Source organism: Megalops cyprinoides, chromosome 2, assembly GCF_013368585.1.
Source record: "Megalops cyprinoides isolate fMegCyp1 chromosome 2, fMegCyp1.pri, whole genome shotgun sequence".
Taxonomy (NCBI): domain Eukaryota; kingdom Metazoa; phylum Chordata; class Actinopteri; order Elopiformes; family Megalopidae; genus Megalops; species Megalops cyprinoides.
Genome location: NC_050584.1, coordinates 31,631,971 through 31,654,908, shown reverse-complemented (window position 1 = coordinate 31,654,908; position 22,938 = coordinate 31,631,971). Strand labels below are relative to the sequence as shown.

Below are 22,938 nucleotides of genomic sequence, written 5' to 3'. Positions count from 1 at the left end.
CAAATCGGTCTAGAATGTGGCATTTTATATAGCTAGCGTCTGTTCCCAATTTTTGCCCAAATTGTTTCTGTGATGTTGAAAGGTTATGGAGAGGATATGCTCTGGATAAAAGGGAGAAAGGGAGATGAAAGGATAAATATTTAGCTGCACTTAATAGTGCCTGAGCAGGAAATGGGGCAGCAGCAGACTGTATCTCTGTTGTGGTGAAAGCTGAGTGTCTTCTACACCAACCATACAGTGTTGACTATCTTCATATGTAAAGTTAATCAGACTGTGGGCTCTCTCTTGGCAGATTTTCCCATGCAGGCATTGCAATGCACTGTAAGGTCTTACAGGGGTAGGGGTTTGTATGTCTGCAGGGTCTTTTCATCTCTTTGTTCTGAGGCACCTGTCAGGCGCCTGTACATTGCTCAGATGACATCAACAGTGCACACTTCACTGTGCTGTATCGTGGGACTTGCAGTATCAAAATAGCCATTGATTATGTGGGGGTTCATTGGAGGATTGCATTTATCTTGCTTCAGTGCTCTTGCACAACTGGTGAGTTTTTGCAGCAAGACTAGCCTAATGTTTGATTGCTGATTCCAAAGTAGGGTTGCATAAAACAACAAAGCATTAAAAAATGTGTTGCAAAACAAAACCTGTCCCCATAATATTTCATATTGGTATTAAACATTCCTACTTGCATTATAGGTTTTTCAACAGCATGAGGAAAAAACAAAAGTAGAGGTTTGTTTTTATTCATCCAAAATAAACCTGACCTCTAAAACTGGTGACCCAGGGGCCTTGTCAGCTCTGTGTCATGTTCTCTTAATCAACTGTTTTGCCACTAATGGAAAGAACTTTTTTTCTCGTGTTCAAGGACTTCAGGCTGAAAAATAGACCCACAGCCCACGTTGAAATGCTTCTATGAATAGCTGCTCTAAAGCAGGGAGGAAACCAGAATTCTGGCTGCTTCTATTTTTACCTCCATTTGTTATGCGTGACAAACGAGGCATGGAGATGCTGCTCCGGTGAGAAGTAACCCCCTGGCACTGCCCACATAACAAGAGAGGAAAGGATTATTCACAAATGTATGCCAACACAATGTAAATCCCTTCTTGGAGTTATTTCACCGGGAAGTGGGACTGTGCCATCAAGGAAAAGTATGCCCGTAGAGAATGAGGGCTATGGTGATCTATATTATTATTGGCCGGGGTGAGGAGTTTCTGGTGGAAATTGCTGTAAAGGGCCTCTGCACAGAGAATGAATCCATCATCCAGGATTCTGTTCAGTTTGGCTGAAAGTTGAAACCTGTTGCTTGTTTACGGGTATCACGCCCCATGCCATTCCTTTGGTTTTGCTTATCATCTGCACAGACTGATGATGACTGCATTAGCACATTCCTTTGACAATAAGATGAGTAAATCTGTGCAGAGCATGATCCAAAATAATGATCTGTCAACACACAGTTGGTTGACTACTTGGGGATGAGCTTAGTCATCCTGCAATACTGTGCTCACCCTCAGTACGTGGTGGGACAATGTGGAATATGGAGGGGAGCTTCTGGCTGCTGGGGGTGGGGGGTTATGGGGGAGTATGGTCCCCTAGGTTCCCTGAGGTGGACATGATCTGGAATTCAAGCACGAGTGTGGGAAATAGCCCCAATCACCTGTGCACACAGCAGGGGCCAAGAAAAGGTATGCAGTGCGAAGGATGGGAGGGACTAGAGCACAGGCATTCCAGATTGAAGCGGACAATGGATGGAATGCTACCATCTCGCTCAAGTGAGCCCTGGCGTGCCAGTAACCAGAAAATCCTGGCTCTGTCAGTTTTATTGCCCTGCATTCGGGGAAAGTACAAACCTGGTTACTAATTCACCTGGAGAACGGATGCCTTCCTGTAGGAGACTGCTCTGGATCAAAGTTAGCGGTATCATAAAAGGGACTGGAATCAGTCAGGTGTATTGGTGAAAAAGCATGAAGTTTTTAAAAATAAACATCATGTGCTTTTCACACGTGAAAGACAGACCATAAGACATACGTGTAGTCACTTTGCTGGGTGAGGTTAAGTTGTTTTAGTCAGAGAAGTGACATAGCAGAAATCACAGACAGGAACACCAGGCTCGGCATACATGTGTTGGGACCACCCACCAGCCATAATTGGTACAAACATGACAACATTTTCCTGCCACCAATCTGGAATGGTAAACAGTAAAAGTAGGTGACATCCTGCATGATCCTCTGGGTCCTACAAATTGTAGAACTGCTACACTATATGGACAAAAGTATTCGGACGCCTGACCATTACACCAACAGGGAATGTAATGACATTGCATTCAAATACATATACTTTAATATGGAGTTGGTCCCCGTTTTGCAGCTATAACAGTTTCCACTGTTCTTGGAAGGCTTTCCACCAGATTTTGGAGTGTTTCTGTGGGAATTTGTGCCCATTCATTCTGTAGAGCATTTATGAGGTCAGGCACTGATGTTAGACGAGAAGGCCTGGCTCGCAATCTCCGTTCCAGTTCATCCCAAAGGTGCTCGGTGGGGTTGAGGTCAGGGCTCTGTGCGGGCCAGTCAAGTTCTTCCACACCAAACTCATCAAACCATGTCTTTATAGTCCTTGCTTTGTGCACTGGGGCACAGTCATGTTGGAATAGAAAAGGGCCTTCCCCAAACTGTTGCCACAAAGTTGGAAGCATAGCATTGTCCAAAATGTCTTGGAATGCTGAAGCATTAAGATTGCCCTTCACTGGAGATAAGGGGCCTAGCCCAAACCCTGAAAAACGGGTGTGGCCAAATACTTTTGTCCATATAGTGTACTTACCCGTTTCTGTGCAAGGCTGCATGGTAACGCAATTACAGGAGATGACAATGCAACAAAGCCATCCAAGCTGCCACATGAGAAAAATGAGTAGCAATTACATCAATGTGGGCCAACAACTACGGACTGACCTGATTCTGGGTGAAACTGCACACCCAAGACTGAAAAGGGCGCTTTGACACAGGAAATTGCATAACTGCAAGACATCTTTGCTAGGGCACCAAAACAGAAATTTAGGTGAACACAAATGTTTACCTGACCCGACACAAAGCTGACATTTGCACACTGCATTGGCAGGCATGGCCACTTGACTGGGGGGTAAAAACAGATGGGTCACAACAGTGTTGATGCATACATAGTTTCCCTTAAAACTAACAGCAGTTCCAGCAAAGCTAACAAGTACTTACCAAAAGCAAAAAAATGCAGCCATCAAACTGCAGAAAAAAATCAAGAGACAAAAACAATTCAAATAAAATTACATTTAATGAAGTAGGAAAAAAAAATCAACATTTACAGTACCAGAAACAAAATACAGCTCCAGCATTTATCAAAACACATAAAAAGAAGAAAAACCACCTACATCATAAGTGAAACTGGCAAGGGCAGTGTATCTGCCTTATATCCAAGATCTTTCTTCCAATTTCCAAGGCAAAAGAGTACAGTGGTTAAAAAAAATAAAGGAGCCCGTTATGCAAGTTATTTCAACTACAATACAAAATCAGCTGCAAATGACAGAGACAGCATAGAGGAATAACACAGTATAGTTAGCAGACCTTCACTGTCATACTGCAAAAAGCATATGGGGGATGAAGACCATGTAGGAACACATCAAGGGAAGAGGGCTGCTTGTTGGACAACGGCACATTGATGCTGATAATTGGTTACTCTGGTCAACCCTCGCCACCATCTCCATTAGTAAATGACATTACCACAGATTGATTTATTCAACAGGCAGCCAACTGTACCCCAGAGCGAGAATTAACAACTATTGTGTAGTTAGTGTGACTACCACGCAGTATTTAATAATATATATTGTCAGCGATGCTGACTGTGAGAGTGTTCTCTGTAAAGTCAGGTATAGGTAGGTGGTGCATTTGCTGGGATTGTGTCAGTTTGTTCACAGTATAGCACTTGTGGAGTTACTTAATAATAGAGAAAGTTGAAGCTGGCACGCTTCAATTAAGGCCTTTGCTGGTAAGCTGGTCTCTTTGTCCAATCTGCCCGTCATGATGTGGCATGTATGTCTTCAGTACGGCCAGTTCAAAGTACAGGAAATGGAAATACCACTGTAAACATGGAATGTTGATACTCAGAGGTCCTCACAATTCACCACGCCAACCACATTCATGATGCAATACTGAACAGAGGTCACGTCAAAACAGCATGTTTGTCTAACTCCTAAAGAAGAACCTCTTTTCGAGACAAAGAAAAGCAACAGCTTCACGCTAAGAGCACCAGGTGTGATGCACAATCCAACAAAATGTTTAGTCTCTATTGCTGGTAAAATCTGTGGATGTAATGGCACACGAGTTCAAACTCCTCTTGACACACTATAGACATCAATCAATACAAATCAACAAACAAAAATGTCCTTCATCATAAGGCATACTCATTTAAAGGGTTACAATATATTACCATGATCCGCGATACAATGACTTACCGTCTACCACATACATACAAGCGGATGGAGTTATCTATGCTAGTCACAGGGCATGATCTATAAGGCAAATGCAAGGGAATACAGACATATACTAGGCTTTACACTTCAAGCTTGTCAATAAATGCACAGCATCATTCAAGTGCTGTGGCAGCCATTTTGGGGGAAACAGTAAATAATATCCTGCTCCAGCTGCAATTAAAATAGTGCTTCAGAAAATAACTTTCTGTTTTTGAGAAAAGAAAGAGGAAATCTCAGTGTCGTAAAAATACACCGTCAGAAGTTGAAAGTGGCTGAAGTGGATGTCTAAAATGTGTTTAATCAGAGTGCACAATGGGACGTGTCCATGAACACTAAAAATGGGATTGAAGTTTCTCACATGGGCACCGTTTCAATGAATACTGGAAATTAATGTTGTCATAATATGACTGTGCTAAAGGTCAGACTTGATGGCGCTGTCTTAACACTTAACATGCTTCCTTCTCACGTTTGACTGTAAGGTGTCATAAATTATGTTAGAACTTGCCAACGTTTTTACTTTCAAAATATTAAATGCAACTTGCTAAAATACTCATGGATCATGATGGGGTGACAATGTCTACAGAAGTCTTACATGAATGTTGAAATGAAATACTTATATAAAAATATCCGTTTGATCCGCTGTTTGAAGGTTCAGCTGTTTCAAAGTTCTTGTGTATATGAGCCATCCCTACTTTAGGCAAAGATCAGACTAAGGATTGTCTCTCTGGCTAAATCATCCTGTGAGATTACAGAGAACTAGACAGAACACAGAAGTATAACAACACAAAGACTTTGCAGTAAACACGAGTTAGGAGCAGTCTGTTGGCATTTCTGGTTATATCTGCTCCCAAAGAGAAAAGACACCCAGTCTCCTCAACTTCCTGTGGAGAGATGCAGTGGGTGCGAAAGCACAGAGCTAGTCTGAGTTGAAAATTAGACCCAACAAATTGCTTTTGTTAGGGCAGGGGTTTGAGAGATCTTTGTTTTTTTTATTGCTTTTCTCTCCTGTTCAGAAGTCGAACATTTCAGATGCTCAAAAATTCTAAAACCTGCAAAGCATTCCCGGAGCACCCAAATGCCTCTCCCTGAAAATGTAAGCATCTGGATGCACCTTGTCAGTGTCATTTTTTTTTTTTTATTTCGCAGCGGGGCACAATGGCCCCGGCTGACTTTTTTGGCCACCTCCCCCACCCCCGCCCCAGAGTCGAAAGAGGACTGCAGCTTCCAGAGTTGCATCAATCTGGTGACATCACGTAAAACACCTGCCGTGCTTCACACAAAAGCAGCCTTTCGATTGGTTCAACTACAGTTAAGAGGCTCTTCATCTGCCCTCCCCTCTTTCTGTGACACCAAGGCATTGTCACCTCCTTCCTGGCTGAGGATCATTAACAGTGCAGGCCAGGTGTGTGGAAGATAGGGATACTACAGGATTTATAGAGTTGTGTTGTTACCACGTATATGTACTATTCAACTCAAATTATTTCCCAAGGCATACATGAACCTGCTGTAATCAGGACCCAACAAATAAAAGAAAGTGGGCATGTAGACACTAATATACATTCGTCTTGCTTGCTGAGACGACGCAGTTTACAAACTCCCATTCTTACCAGATCAGACATGCTCAACAACACTCAGTCAACCCCAAACCAATGTTCATTCATCAGTTATCCTGAAGCTTTTTTATGGGGATACAAATTATTGTAATTTGTCTTTGTGCTTGTTTTTGTCTTCTTTTGTAGAAACTGAATGCAATGGGTGAAAAAAAAAATCATCAATGGTTGCAATTCAGCTGGGGTGACTTACACTGGTTTTAGTAAGGGATGGTCGGGGGTGGTCAAAAGACCATAAGGCGACTAGAGAATGATTGTTTTAAATCAGATTTCGGTCTATAAAAAAGGAACATTAAAAAGCAGAAGATTCCGGGGGTCCCACTACAATATAGTGCAGGGCTTCTTGTCCTTGAAGGGGTTCTCTGATGCTGGGATGCCCATGAGCAGTGGGTCGTACTTGGCATGTTCTCCGCAGTAGTGCATGAGGTCCGCAGACGCTTTGGACACCTGCAGGGCAGAGAGCTCACAGGTTACCGCTGTGTGACAAATACTAACACACACATGCATGTGCAAACACTCGCAAACACAGACACACACAAGCACACATGCACAAACACAAACCACACAGTTACATAAAAACACACATACATGCAGACACGCCGACAGACACGTATACACAAACACGCTAACTCACACGCCTGCAGACACCTGCATATGAAAACACAAACACACACTTACAAATATGCACACAGGAATAGTCAAATCAGAAAGCATTCCAAATAACAGAGGTGAATGCTGCAGGGAACAGTTAGGGAAGGTGTAACACTGTTGTCTGAAGAGGGGAGTCAGCACATTCACAGAAACTCTTGAGGGAAGAATGAGCCCCTAGTTTGCTCTTCCAGGAAATTCCAAGGGTTCCTGGAAGAGGCCAAGCGTCACACGGCAGGGCCTCTGAGCACCGCCTGGACCACTTCACGCTGCCTCACCCACAGTCACGTTGCTGCTAAGTAACCACCCCGGTAAATCCAGTCAGATTCTGCAATGGGGAACAAGGCAAAGGCACCACCTGAACAGAGCAGGCCCAAGGTTTCAGTTACTCACCTTTATCCTCTCGATGTTGGCCTCTATTCTGAGTTGCTGCACAGTCCTCCTTGCTTGCGCTATGTTGTTTGAGCTGGGCATTTTAGAGGACATCTTAGCCTCCGCACAACTGCATTCAAACAAACCCATCGGCAGAGAAGAGATGTGTTCTCATGAAAAAGAGACAGTCAGAAAAGGAATTCCACTAGGTTATAGATAGCGATTGAAAACGCTCACCTTCTTTGGCTCCTTCAAACAAACTGTGATGTGCTGTGCCTGCAAAACAGCAAAAGAGAGGGTCATTCTGACATCTCAAAACACATGCATATTCATTTCAACACATTAAATACCTCTTTACATTCAATACATTGCATTATTGATTGAACCTTTGCAAAGCTACAGCACGCCTGTCACCCATCCTAGGGTCTACCCAGAGAATGTAAAGCAGTTACAATACTGATACCGAGCTTGGGCCACACTTTGCAAAACTTTGTCATCATAATCCACATGCGTGTGTCCCTGACAGCATACACATACTCTGAGAGATGCAGCCAGCGACAAAGACCTCAGGACCTCTAGCCACTTGGTGAGTGTCCCAATTCCTGCACTGATACTGATACAGTAAAGGAGGGCTGTCCTGCTGTAACGTGCCTCTCCGTGACTGACTCAGGCCAGCATGAATGTTACTGCCTCGGCCTCTGAAGAAAGACGTTCATCAGCTGGCCTTGTACAAAGGCACGCGCGAGTGACTCTCGCTTTTGGACAGAAGTCATTGCACAAGTGAGCTGCACTGACAGAGGAAACACCCACTTCCCATGATGAGGGCAGGGAGGAGGCAGGGCAACAGGATCTGCGTGTTTTCTATTAAACAGGCAAATCAAGCCTGGCAGAGAAAATTTGTCAAGTCACAGTTTCTGGGCAGGAACACGGCAGTTGGGGTAGGGGTAATAGGATATTTGACTACACTGCACACTCAGAAGTAAAGTACTCAAGGGATGACAAGAGGGCACTAGTTCAAAAGTCTTGATGGTTTATTAATGGGCAAGTAATTGTTTTGTCACTGTATCTTGGAAGCCTGTGATTTTTGCATCCTAGGGAAAACAGATTAGTGGTGCACTGAGCCCTGCAGAAGAGCAACACACAGTTTAACTGAATGTGCAGCGGTGGTCCAGTACTGTGACGTCAAGCTGAGGTTCGTCAGGACCCATTTCACAAGTTCCTCTCCATATTTCCTCTTCTCGTCAATGATCTACACGACTGAAGGAACATGCCCAGACAAAGCCCCATAATCGCACTTCCTGTGTGCTCTCCAGCTGCTCTCTCTCTCTCTCTCTGTCTATAAACACTCTCTCCACTTTCTGCTCTCCCCTGCTCAGATGCCCATTCACGTACACATTGAGACAATGCTACTTCACAAGCCAGGGACATGGGAGTGCTGTGAGAAATATACATTGCACACAGATACACATGCGCGCACACACTGCTACACACTGCTTCACACATCTGTGTACACTCACAACATCACACACACCAAATATACACATACACATACATTCACACACTCACAATCACATAGAAACACATAAATACACTCACACATGCAGAAACTCACACAAATATAAGCTATCTTATGCTGTGTTGTCCTCAAAGTGTACCACAGTGTCAACTCAAAGCCAAGATTCAAAAGATGTTTCCATTGAATTTAAGAAATATTACAGTGCATATGATGACAACAAAGTATTATGTTTATAGTAGGCACATGACTCCTCATTCCACAAGATGACAAAAAGTATACCTATTTCCATCGCCTTAGGCCACTTTGAGTATCATGCTGGACATTATACTTGACAGAGATACCTGGATGCAATGTAAACACACTAAATATGAGCACATGGCGCTTCAGCTGAACCTGGAGACAGTAAGCGGGAAACTACAGAGGTTGGCATGTGCCGATGAGACTCCGGTTCTGTGAGAACCTCACTCCCTACAGCCAGATCAAATCTATCATTCCAAAGAGTGTGCTTATAGATCCTGACACACATAGCACACATCTATCAAAAATACACAGACTACACAGCAACAGGTTTGAGAGCTGGTTTGTGGCCCTACACTGCTCTGAGACAGCTCGGAAAACATGATATCACTGCAGAGCTGGCATAATTTTTGGATTTATCGAGCTCAGCCACCAGGATCTTCTGTGGTCTTATGATACGTCTTGTGTGGCTTTGCCAATGGAGCCGCACTGAGGACGGCCACTCCCTCCATATGTGTGTCAGTGAGCTCTCTCATGGTGCTTGGCCACCAGCTCGCCACGTTTCACCTATGGTTTGGATGCAGCCTGCTTCCTCTCTTCACTTCCTTACGGTTAAAGCCGCCCATGCTCGTGACTGTGGTGTTCCTGTCAGTGAGGGAGGTGAAACAAAACAAGCTCCGATGATACAAGGAAATCGGGGGTGTTGGGCAGCCGCCTGCATTGGCCGCACATTTCAGCACTTTGGAATGAGATGCCAGGCATTCCTCTTTGGATAAGCTTAACGCACAGCAGGATTTTTAAGTATGGCGCATGGCACCCCCCACCCCATATTAGGCAAAGCCAGCTGCCCAGTCCCACCCATTAGGCTCCAGGCAACAGTGGCAACAACAACTTTCGCAGCAGGAGTCCGTGAGGACTGCTCCTGCAGAACTTGAAGCCGCTGCTTCTGTGCAGACACTACATTCTGGCAGTGAGTCTCTTTGTCAAGTCTTCACGCTCAAATCCCACTGGTGAGAAATTCCAGGTGTACATTCGTCTCTCTCCGGGAACTTGACAGCTTCTGTTTCAGTCGTCTACTGACATCAACAAACAGGTTTTCCAGAACACAAGTCATTTATTTCTGTTGCAATAACACAGTAACGGCAGCACTATGAGAGGGCACTGGGTCACATGGAGTCAGGCAGTCTGGTTCGCCCCTTTGCATTTGAGAGGTGGATGGAGAGCACTGATGTGGTGGGTCAAAGTCTGGTCATCAGTCAGAAAGGAAGTTTTATGAGCATAAATTGTGATATGATCTCCTCTGGACACAGAAAACACGCACACACTGTCATGTAAACACGCAAACATTTTGGTCTTAAAATAAGGGATGTAATTTTCTTGCTCTCACTCTGTGTCTATCATGGCAACCCTCTCTGTGGGACTTTTCTGGGCAACCTCATCTCTATGTTACCTTTAGATTTGCAGGATACAGATCAGGGGAGGGGTGTAAGAGCGGAGGAGAGAAAACAGAGGGAACAGGACAAAGTAGAGCCTTTTAGAGGTCAGGCTTCTGGCTGTTGATCTGGCATTTTCAAGTGTTCTAGAACATAGTGCATTAGCACTATCAAAGCACAAAAGCACTAGAATTTTGTACAACTGCCATGCCTTTTAAAAAGTCTGGTTTTTAGTTTGGTATATTTGTAGACTTTGACATGCACAAGAAGACACACTCCAGGACAATTCACCTGCAATCAGCAGGTGCAGGAACCAGCAGACTCTGACCTGTGGGGCAGTTATCAGATCCCACCGATTAAACAGGTGAAGTGGGGACATGACAGGACACAGAAGGAAGAGGAAGGGGTGTCAGGATGCAGTGCGTGCAGGATGCCAAAAGTCTCTCACACCGCTTTAATCAGCCAAGAAGCAACGGTCCAAGTCCCACTGCATAAATGATGTGTTCAGGGGTAAAAATAGCAGTAGAACAGGAAGAGCAGCTTGTCAGCGTTCTGGGAGTTGGGGGAGTGGGTGATTCTGCAGGAGAGGTACACAAAAGAACAAACAAGCTTATGGGATGGAGGCACACTAAGCTATCCTTAATTAGTTTGGCTTGGACAAAACATTGATATTGTGTTTGCAACCTTTATGTTGGTAAATAATTATACTAGAAGTTTGCACTTTGCAGCTGGCTGGGTTGCATGTCAAACGTTTTGCAGATGCAGACATCAATATGTGGTCGCACACAAAACAAGGTAGCAATCCTTTAATGATGCAATAAAAATAAAGTTCAAGCACATTTTATGCAATAAAGTTTTTTGTCTCCTTTCACAGTGACCAGGTACAAAAAGCGAGATGTGCAGCTGCTTTCAGATGGCTGGAGAGGCTGAGGACTGATCAAAGCAAGTCTGCATAGATCGGGCTGCTCTCTGTGTAAGAGAGGTGGTGCCAAAATGGATGTGATTTGTGAGGGAAGTGTACCCCCACCTGGCCTCTTTGGGCAGAACTACTTGGCCAGGCATGGAGTCTTGAGTGTTGGCAAGGGAGGCCTGCAGTCCAGTCTGATTTCATCCACCCAGAGTTTCCAGTACCAGGAGTCATATGGGGTAAAATGGGCTGTGCCACAGCCTCATGCGGACAGGCTTTACCTTGAATAACTTAATACAGACCTGGTGGTGTACGGCAGCCAAGTGCTTCCTATATGCTCCTCTCCGCCCCAGGCTTTTGTTGTGCCATAGTTCCAGTGCATGAACGACACAATGGTCTCCTGCACAAAGCAGTTCTGGAACTTGTGGTGATTTACATTGGAGGCAGGTGAATGGTATACCATGACAACAGTGAGTAAGCTCTGTGATTAACCCTCAGTAGACGTGGGTGAAAGAGGGAGATGCGATCAAAGATTTGATTCACACTTTTGGATGAATCACAGCCTTTGAAGAGCAGCATTGATCCCAGTGCTCCTCCTCTGTGCTCTGCCAGACCTGTCAAGCATGATGCCTAACTTAAGATCTCCATTGGGAGTGCCAAACTGGATGGCAGGTGAGCAAGGCTGTGCAGGCTGGAGGTGATGGCATTCCCATGAGAGTGACAGATGGGATGGAGCAGCTGAGGGCAGAGGAACATAACACGGTCATCCCAGCTCTGCTCCAGGACAAGCTCTCCCAGCTGGGTAAAGTCCACCTGCAGGTGGATCACTGACTTCCTGTCTAACAGGAAGCAGCGCGTAAAGCTGGGGAAGCACATCTCCGACCCCCTGATCATAAGCACCGGTTCCCCTCAAGGCTGCGTCCTGTCCCCGCTACTCTTCTCCCTGCACCTCCATTCTTCCGTTCACGATTCCGTCAAGCTCCTGAAAGTTTGCAGACAACACCACCAGCATTGGACTTATGTATGGTGAGGACGAGTCCATCTACAGGTGGGAAATTGATCATGTGGTGACCTGGTGTAGCCAGAACAATCTGGACCTCAATGCTCTAAAGACAGTGGAGATGGTAGCGGACTTCAGGCGTAACCCAGCACCACCCACCCCCCCCACCCCCCCCCCCCCCTTCACTTTGCATGACTCCCCAGTCACTGTGGAGTCCTTCCGCTTTCTGGGCATCATCATCTCCAAGGACCTCAAGTGGGAGCTGAACATAAGCTCCCTCATCAAACAGCCCGACAGAGGATGTACTTCCTCTGGCAGCTGAAGAAGTTCAACCTGCCAAGGACAATGATGGTACACTTGTACACAGCCATCATCGAGTCCATCCTCACCTGCTCCATCACTGTCTGGTACGCTGCTGCCACTGCCAAGGACAAGGGCAGACTGCAGCGTATCATCCGCTCTGCAGAGAAGGTGATTGGCTGCAATCTGCCATCCCCCCAGGATCCGCATGCTTTGTTTTTCAATACTTGTTCAGTCTTTGTTTGCTTTTCAGTACTTGTTGCTTTTATTACTCACACCAAAAAAAATCCTTGTAAGGGCAACCTACTTGGCAATGAATTAAATTCTGATTCTGATTCTGACTCTAGCATGGGATCACAGGGAAGGTAGTCAGTGCCCTGGCTCTGGGGGAAAGCACAGCTCGTTGTCTCTTTTCCGGAAAGGCCTCTGATCCAGAGCTCCTGGCCTCTGAACCAAGGCTCCAGAAATAACTTCTGATGTCCCAGGCAGGAAAGCCAAGGTGGGACCACCTGGTTGATATTGGAGGGAACTATAAAAGAACAGGGACCCTTGCTCCCTGCGCCTTCACAAACACAGGATGGGACCATCTTCAGCATGGCTCATGCAGGCAGGAAATCTCCACAAACGTGTAATTTACCATTAATCCTGTTTTGTCTACTGGAGCTTGTTTCACTTCAAGCCTTTACAAATGCTGGGCGTGCTTGCCACTCATTATCCTCTGTGCATGTTATCACACTGTGCACATTCATTCTCTCAGCCAGACCTCAACTGCCTCTATTTAACAACAAATGCCTTTACACTGTGGTGGCTTTGCAAGGGCAGGTCAGCTGAGTTAGTCTCCTAGCAACATGATGCCTCCGCCACTCACTGGGCCAAAAAATGTAGCCATCATCAGTTGCTACAACAGGCTACCGAACTGGGAGACTTCAGGACAATTCAGATGTGCTATCAGTCCTGTGACACCTCCAAGTTGCTTAGACATTTAAATGCCAGTCTTAACCATGCCTCTGTAAGCGCTAATGTCAGATGCAAGATGTTATCTGAAAGCAGGGCAACCGAGGAACACAGATTCCTCAAATGTGGGGGGTGGGGGGTGGGGGGGGTTTGGGCAGGTTGGGGTGCTTTTTTTGTGGGGAGACAATCGTGCTACGGCAGGGAAAGTGCAGCCCTTCTGAGGCAGAGTATAGCTGTAAACCAAGCGGCATGTTAGAGAGTGGTATTGTGCCTGGTATACAGTCAGGCCTGCCAGATGCAACATCACTGCAAAAATGCAGGAGCTGCCTGTGTTAATAGCAAGAGAGCGGGGGGAGAGGCACGCAAACGGGCAGTCCGTTGACTCTGAAATAGCCTAGTGAAAAGACGCTACTCTCATTACGTTCCTTGCCCAATGACAAGTGACACAGGAACTCACTGGTTTGCCAGCACAAAAATAAACCTGCTTCTTTTTTGGCATATTTAAATAGAGAAAAAACATTAGCAACTTTCTGTAAGGGGCAAAGTAACCTGTAAACCAGTCTGAGGTGATGACTGTCAAATTTGAGCGGTGCAGAGACACAAAGATGCTCCCCTGTCTTGTCACCCCAGCGTGCTCTCTGTAGCCTCCTAGCTCCACTCAACCACTACAGGAGGGGAAAAAGCATTGAGTGCAATTCACTTGAAAGCGCTTCAGCTACAATCAAGTCACAGGTACTGAAAACAAGAGCCCAGTGTTTCAATTCAGCACACAAGCAAAAATCCCAGAGTCTGCTGTCAATCGAGCAGCACACGTCTCCCCTTATTGTAAAACGCCACTACACAGGAGACGCAAACGATGCATTTATCTGTTGCTCCAATTGTTCTCATCCAAAATCAGCACCCTCTCATTTCTGTGCCCACCACCACACCCATCTGGGTTTTTTTGCCTTATCTTGAACATATGACCATATGAAAACTTCTGAATAACACATGTAATCAAAGGCTTTCTTTCACTTTTGTCTGGGTTAAGTGAGCACACCAGCGGCGATTTCACCATCCTTTTGAGGAAATTGAGAAAGTTGAGGTGGCTGGAGATAAAAGCAGGTGTACTTTTCTCTCTCCAACCCCTGGGTGATTATCAGCAGAACTGTCTTTTGCACAACAGACCGTCCTGGCTCCCTTGTTACAGGCTGGCTCCGCTGATCATTGATGCGACTTACTGTAAAGTTGCAGGGCAGTTCGGGGCAAGGACTTTGTGCAACTCTGTTTACTGTACACCCATGACAACCAGGAACGAGTTTCACTTTCCAGTTGAGCAAGAGAGTGTTGTGCATTGAGGCCTGCCTCATAACTGCACTCCAGCAGTGGCTGCAGAAGGCATGCCCCTCCAGTCTCAGAGGGGGTGTCTCTCCCCTGTCTCAAGGGCTTGCCTCTCCACTGACTCAGGGGGCATGTCCCTACACTGTCTTGGGGGGGAGTGTGTATCTCCACTGTCTTGGAAGGGGAGGAGTGTCTCTCCACTGACTCAGGGAGTGTGTGCCTCCACTGACTCAAGCCAAGAAAAAAAAGGACAATTAGCTAGATGTTGCCCACCGTCTATGACAGAGTCCAGATCATCTATTTAGCTCCGCTGTGGATTGAAGAAGGTGCTAAAAGTGTTGGAGAATATCCTGCACCTCCAATTGCCTTCTCGTTCTGAGCAAGAGCCATTATGTTATGTTCAACAGCATCTCCGTCTAGACAGCAGCTTAAACTGAACTAATTTCATAGGAATCCAGCCAACCCACAGCCACTCATAATTACAAATGGCAATTTGTGTTTATCCCACCCCCTGCCCACCCATGCAGCTCCTGCCAATATAGAGCCTCTTTGAATTCTGCATTTCATATAAATCCACTGGAATTACATGTAAAATGCCTACAGATCTTACCTTTGTTTTGTTTTTAGAGAAATCGCTGTCTGACATTTATTAACATGCTACACAGTGTAAAAAGCTAACACTTTTGGCTTATGTGCCTCTGCATTTGCCAAAGGACAGCATTTAGCCACAAAAGGCCTACTTGAGACATGCAGACTAGCCCAATGATAAAATTCAGCAGCGCACTAATTTTCTTGGTATGTGCTGCTGATACACAATGAAACCCTGTCATGTTATCTCAGGTATGCAATTACACAAAAGTCTAAAATTCACCTCCCTACCTCAACACTGCAAAGGCCAATAGCATAGGACATTGACAAACTTTTCCTCTTTTTCAATAAAATCAACCCTCACAACCAGATGAGATGAAAACAGAAGTAACAATTTAGGCCTCCATAATGCCCCTACTTAGCATTTATTCACTCAGTGTTATTCACAACATTTATTCAGTGTGACACATCTAAACCTGAAACGTGTCGAAAGGGCGGACTGCTCAAAGCTGTGTTCAAGGACTGCCAACAGCAGCTTCTTTATGGCTGTTTATTTTTGAGGAAAAAAAGCAGTTTTTATGTTCTCAGTGGCTTGTAAAGTGCCACTGAGTCCTAACTTGAGGAAGAAAAAACTACACTATGCCCTTCATGTGCAGCTAGTATGATTGAGCCTATAGCAAAAAACTTCAGGTGCAGTTGCAGCTGTAATGGTACTCAGTAAGTGGAAATGGAAAGAAAGTCATTACATGTTTGGTGCAACTCTAATTGCAACTAAAGAATAGGGTGCAAAAAAAGTGCACAGCTCAGGGCAGGTGACTGGCTGATCCTCAGCTAGTATTCCACTAGTAATGACTCTGTTACAGCTGAAAAATCTCAACAACTGTTACAAAAACAGTTATTCCTGTTAACAGACAGGCTGTAAAATAAGCAGAGCTCTTCACAGCCCAAAACACTCAACTTTAACAAGAATCATCTGAAGCCTTGTCATCTCTATTTTAATTGATACTAATGTTGATATTTATTTATGGATCTCCATCTGTTAGGGTGGATGACCCTGAGTTTAACCCATAATGCACAGGTTTTCATTAATCCACATCAGAGATGTCAACTACTATATATTTTCAATAAGAAAACATTTTTTTACATGCTTACATCAATATGAATGCATGATTAGGTATTTAAAAGTTACTGAGTTTCAGCATGCAGAACTTTTACAGCATCATCCTGCATTAAGGTGATTTTAGCTCTCCACAGGAGAACCAGCATAAACCCCTCCCCCCGCAGGTTACTGCATCCCCGGACCCCTCCTTCAGGGTAACAGCAGGCTTTGCCACTGCCATCGTCCTGTCACAGTTATCGTAGCTTTGCTTTGGCCCATTCTCTGCACAGAACAGTGCAAATGCTTTAAACTGGGTGAACTGGCTGCAGGGCAGCTATCTGGATCACTTCCTATCAGCACGAACCTGTACAGCAATGCGTCACTATACACACAAAACACAGAGACTCACACCCTTCTGTCACAGAACAATTAGCAGCCATTACAGTATAGAGTACAAAGCACCATGTGGCACACAAGGGGGCTGGCAGAACATCAGACGCAGGGCCATATTAATACATCTCAGGACAGCCAAGGCTGGCAAAGTGCTCATTTGATCTCGTTCTGAGTGGAATTTTACTGATGACATCATTTAACACAAACATAGGCTGCATGACACACAGGCTTGGATTCTGGACTCCTTTCATGTCTTGCTCCTTCCACACCAGACAGCCACTGCATAGACAGGGTACACGTGTTTAACCACTACAGTCGCTGGGAGCTGAAGCTGAAACTACCGGGATTACCTGCCAGACTGCAGACCTCAGGTGCATCATTTTACAGTGCTGCGCTTTCATGGGTAAGAGGAGCACTGTACAACCAGCTCCCTGTTCGGTTAATACCAGGTCTAATCTGTGAAAAATGAAGCTTGGCCTCCAGGAATCGAGGGCACAAATCCTCAGAATCAAAAGCACAAATCATCACACAAGTACCTCCCAACCCTTCCAAGTGAGGTTCGACCTGGCATCCTGCACTTCTGCAAACCCCACTCCCTGCCCAAAATTCTAGACAACAGGACTGTTGACTTGTTTACAAATTATTGTCATGTCTGATCTGTAACTGATCTTGGTGGAAACAAGAAAATGTGTCCTATAAGACTTTGCCAACATCAGACACCTGACCTCGGACTATTCTGCTCGGTGTTATAGTCACTGCGATGTGTGCTCCTGTTGTCACAGAGCCTCGTGGCATGCAGGTGAGTTCCATCCACTCCCAACACACGGAGAGCTCCTAGTGGGGCCACACTTAAACACCCATAATCCACCTGACCCTGCTCAGGAATGCAGCGAGGCAACAAAAGAGACAAAAGAGGAGAAACTGCAGAGGTGGAACACTGTGGTGAGGACCACACTGATGACACACCATCCTGGCATCTGGATGGAATGTGGGCAAATATCTTTCTTTCTGTGAGTGACCACACGCACGTGCACGTGCGCACACACACACACACACACACACTCACACACACACACACACACACACACACACACACACACACACACACACACGACTTTCTCTGATTGATACCCTTTACATACTATTACATAATTCGGGCACGGGTTGTTATGAACGCCTGGAAAAATGCAGTATGGTACTTTGTGTAAAAAGGGAAGAACTGGTACCCTAGCATACAGAATGGTAGCAGCTGCACCCTTCCCTTCCCTACACCGTATGACTGAGGCTGTCACAGAAATGAAGGGTTAATGTTAATACCATCACTAAGCTAGGTGCCCGAGCATGTACAAAACAACCTGTCCAAGGCTACATTTAGACATTTTGAGGGCTGTTCTTACATAATCCATGCAGTGAAACACCCTGCACTCCAGCCAGACACGCCTCGGGTTTGGAGATTCCAGCGTGTTGCTTGAAGTGTGGCGAGATCATAAAGTCAAAGTGCAGCACATCAAGTTCAAAACCTTGACACTGGCACACAGGACCGTGAACGGGACAGCCCCCCTCATACCTACAATCGGTCTTCAAACTGTATGTTCCACTAAGATCACTACGCTCTGAAACCATGTGGCACCTGATTGTCCCACCTCAGGAATCACAGGCCATCTTCCAGCACAGACTGAATACCCACCTCTTCAGACTGCATCTCGGTTCCCCCGCAATCCCCACCCCCTAACACCTGCTACTTGTATTACGTACTGTTCATGTTAGGTGTAGCGTCACAATGTGTTTTGGATTCTTTGGATACTGTGATGCATGGTAGTATACTACCTTCCCTTGCCTAGTCATGCTGCACAAGTTTGCACACCTTGTGGTAGGGCTTGATTCGTGTTATGCTCACTCTCATTGGTCTTGGAGTGCTGGTAGCCTGGTCTGACACTGCTGCTCATTCAACTTGAATGGATACACTTCTGTTCTTTTGGTGCTGGAAGTCGCTCTGAGTAACAGTGCTGCTAAATGAATGTAATGTAATGAGAGGCATGATTGAGAGAGACGGGGGACCTGGCACGGCACTAAGTGTGAGAAATGCACTATCATGCTGCACGATCCGTGGGAAGGGGGTGATATTCACAGGGGGTGATGTTGAGGCCTTCACACTTTGCCCTGCCCACTGACACAGACATGAAGACCCCTCCCACCTCCCTTTTCTATTATAGCAGTCAGATTTGCCCTATGGGACAGCCTGTTATCTTCAGTGCGCTCTTTAGTACTTAACAGGATTCCACAGAAACACTCAGACTATGTCTTATTGCTTACCATTGGCTGTGAAAGCTTCTTTACTGTGGTGCAGAGCGATGGACCAACTAAACAGAACTGTCTGGTCTGCCAGGCATTTTGAAACCAGTGCAGCAGCAAACCCGCCATACATTATACTAGACAGCACAGCAGAGGTTAAACAACATTAATTTTGTCCTAATGGAAATCCATGCGTTCAGTTCGATTCAGTAGTAAGGATGATTAATTAAAGGTACTGTGCATCACATGAGAGAGAGGACAGCAGAGCTGAAAAGAAAATCTGGGCACAGCTTCCATCCCAGATGCATAAACTCTGAGGGCCTGATTCAATCAACCTGCAGTTTGTCTTTCACTGTGAATAAAGGCAATTCCAAGCCAGGACCACCACTGTCCTGTATCACATTTTACAGACCTAGCTACGCTTTATTTACACTACCAATTTATTGAAAAACCCCACTGCATTTACAGTACAATGAGGTTATCTAGTATCTAGAACACACATACACACACACTCACTAGCGTGTGACCTGAGATCAAAAACATTTGCACATCACCTTATAAGTCACTGATGGCAAATCTGTCCACCTGCAGGGATCTCTCATAAGTAAGGCCGGCATCTCTCCTACACTCTTCTCAGAAGTTGTTTAGGCAACACTGGCTGAAATGTGACTTTCCCTTCTCTTTACACAGAGAATAAAACAAAACCAAACCAGTTTCCACAACATGGAGCAGATGGACATTAAGAGTGTTAGTGTAAGGAGAGTCTACACAGACTTCAGCTCCCCAAGAGGTGTCCACCAAGAGGTGTCATCTGATTCAAAAGAAAAACAAAATGACCACAGCACATGACCCTTTTTCCAGCAACACAAATATTTTATACAGAGGGAGGCAAAAATAGCAAGAAGTCTCTCCTACATATAGATGACATAACTACGCCATCATCACCACAGCGCTCCTGATATGTTCTTACATTCTCACTGTCATCTGCCAGCATTCTGCATGATGTCACGTCATGTCACTGCCGGGGGAGGGGGGACAGGGATGGGGACTGAGTGCAGCACGGCTGACCTCATTGACCGGAAATTGCTTCTCTCCTCCCACAGCTTTTGGAATGCTCCCATGCTGTTGCCGTGAATATCGAGTAGCTTAGGGATGTGGGGACTTTGTAACCAAGGAAGGGGGAGGTGCTCAGAGACGTTTCTTGCTGTCTCTGGTGAGGCAGGAGGAGGGAGCCGTGCCTTCCTGGAAATCACACCATGAGCTCACTACCTGGAAGCCAGCTGCACTTCCACTGCATGGCTTGTGAACCTGCTGGATTAGTTACCTCCATGTAATGACATAACCCTCTCAACTAAAGCCCAAAATATATATCATTGCCATGTCATCTCCAATGCTGTACAAAGTATACAAAAGTCTAAAAAGGGACTAAAATACAACTCGATCTGATATGCACGATTTTATACATGGACACTTAAATATTGAAAAATAGTACTCACTTACATTTCTGCGCTAGAACCTGAGTATGGAATTTAAATTTTGAGGATATCACCAACATGCAACGTCTGCGGCTCCTTCCGTAACGTTGCCAAAAGAGAGTCAACATTGTGAGGGATAAAATAAGACTCAAGCGCCCTTAATAATGCAGACTCATGCTGTGATGATTTTCCGAACCCAAAATAGCTGTTGCACCACAGTGCCAGCTGACAGATGGATATCAGGCCGTGGGCTCACGGTGTGGGCTCACCATGTGTCGCTCCAAGGGTCCAGGCCCGTATTAAGTGACAGCGCGAAAGGCCGACCTGATCCAAAACAAACAGCGTCACCGCAGATAATGTCAAATTTGCGTAAGCAAGGACGCAGCTCAGCGGCCAAGGCCACAGGCAGGTTTCGCCTATTAAAACAAATACAATCCTGCGGGGGAGAGAAAGCGGGAGAGAAGGAGAAAGGGAGGTTTAGGGAGAGCTTCAGTGGAACTCCCCAGAATGAATGGCCTCCATTGAAACGCGATCGTTCGGGGCGAGGGCTGCGGCGAGTTTGCCAGATGCCAGCATCGCTGCGGGAAACGTGCAAATGTGCAGCGGCAGCACTGCAAAAACCTCAGCCATTGTGTCGCCTGCCTGCCCTATCACTCTCCCTCTCCTCGTCCACTCAATACTGCCATTCAACAGGAGTGGAGAAAAATGCGCATACACTTTACATGGATAACAATCTCTCCAATGTGCCATGGCCTCAAACAGCCTGTCTTCAGAATATATAAACCCAATGTTCTCCACTTCCTGGACTCTGCGTTACAGACAAATGTAATGTGATTACAGTAACGTGTTACTTTGTAACGCATTACACCCAACACTGTTTAACAACAGTATGAAAGTATGAAAACATACTTCTTCCGTTCACTCTGCACCCAGATTACCATCTCACAGAGAAGGGGTAAATTGATCCCAACAGTAACAGCAAGTTTCCCATGACTATCTACAGCCTCTCTGAGCAGTAGATTATGGGAAAGACTGCATGAAAAAATGCTCAGAGGACAGCCCAGCACTGCTTCCTGTCTAAACACAGAGACAGAGGAGGAAACAATTCAGAAGAATAGCTTTATTATGGGTGGGAAGAGCCCCAGTCTGCAGTTCTCTTTGTCACTGTGTCAGTATAGGTTTCATTCCCCGATTCACACATTTTTATTTTCACCTGCACCCCTGTAGCAATCCAGGCTCTACAGCCGCATGTCTGCCTCAGAGGCTAGCTACCTTAAAAGAGACTGCTGCTGGTGGTGGCGGTAGGGTGGAGCAACACCTTAGCATGATGGTTCTGACAGGTACCTAGATTATGGGCCATCTTCAAACTTGAGGGTGTAAAGATCATGTACGTTCCACCTGCTCACCATCCACAACAGTCAAAATCTAGTCTAGTCTAGTCTAAGTGCTACAGGTTTCTATGATTCACAGATAGCACATATTGTATGTTTATGCTCAGTTAATGTTTTTCAGTATTAAGCAAAATCCCACCCCCATAATCACAATGACTATGCTGCCCCCCTTTTGGGAGAAAACAACTAAAATGAGCGCTTCTTCAAAATTGGTGACAAATCTGCAGTATTCGCAACACCACCTTACAAAATAATTAACTCATTTGAGTAGTCCTTTGATCATTCTAGAGATCCGCAGATCAAAGTTGGCAGCAAAGAGACGGCTCGCATAGTTGTAGGCAAATCAAGAAACAAACATTCTGTGCTTCCAGTAAAGCTTAATTGAGCAAGGCCAATGTAAACTACACAGACCTTCTGACAAATCTTATCTGTGTTGACAAAAAGAACGTCAGCATTCAAGTGGCGTGAACCCAGCCTTGTTAATTAAAGTTGTCACGCTATGTCTCAGCTGGAGGATATTTCTCATCAACACGGAAATGTGCCAAAGTGACAACTCTATTTTTCCAAAAGCTGATGAAGAAGACGAGCAAGGTTTTACATCAATTGTGTAAGGATACACAACAACTCATTAAAACATACAGTATGCAGTCAAACCCACTGTTCCCCATACGGGGATTCCTTTAGGTTCACGCAGCTCTCAGTCAGGACCACAAGAATCAAACAGCGCTTTCCTTCACTTTGTTCTGGAGCTTGATAACTGCTTGAATACAAGCATGACTATACTAAAAAAGGCACAGGGACCTTAAACATCACAATTTAAGTCCTTACATGCAATCATCATAGACTGCAATATTAAACCATAATCGGGTATATTTACTTTGAAAAGTGGGAACAAGTCTGAGAACTTCTGATCTCAA

The 22,938-nt window shown here is 45.4% G+C and overlaps 1 protein-coding gene across 1 annotated transcript; it reads right to left on the bottom strand.

Annotated features, from left to right (window-relative positions):
• Positions 1 to 3,333: 3,333 nt before the first annotated feature.
• Positions 3,334 to 7,404, bottom strand: si:dkey-44g17.6 (guanine nucleotide-binding protein G(I)/G(S)/G(O) subunit gamma-12). The gene is made up of 3 exons (XM_036522398.1): positions 7,354 to 7,404; positions 7,138 to 7,246; positions 3,334 to 6,543 (listed from the first exon to the last, which is right to left on the bottom strand). Exons 2-3 carry the CDS (start codon positions 7,228 to 7,230, stop codon positions 6,418 to 6,420), a joined length of 219 nt encoding a protein of 72 aa, XP_036378291.1. The 5' UTR covers positions 7,231 to 7,246; positions 7,354 to 7,404; the 3' UTR covers positions 3,334 to 6,417.
• Positions 7,405 to 22,938: the final 15,534 nt, after the last annotated feature.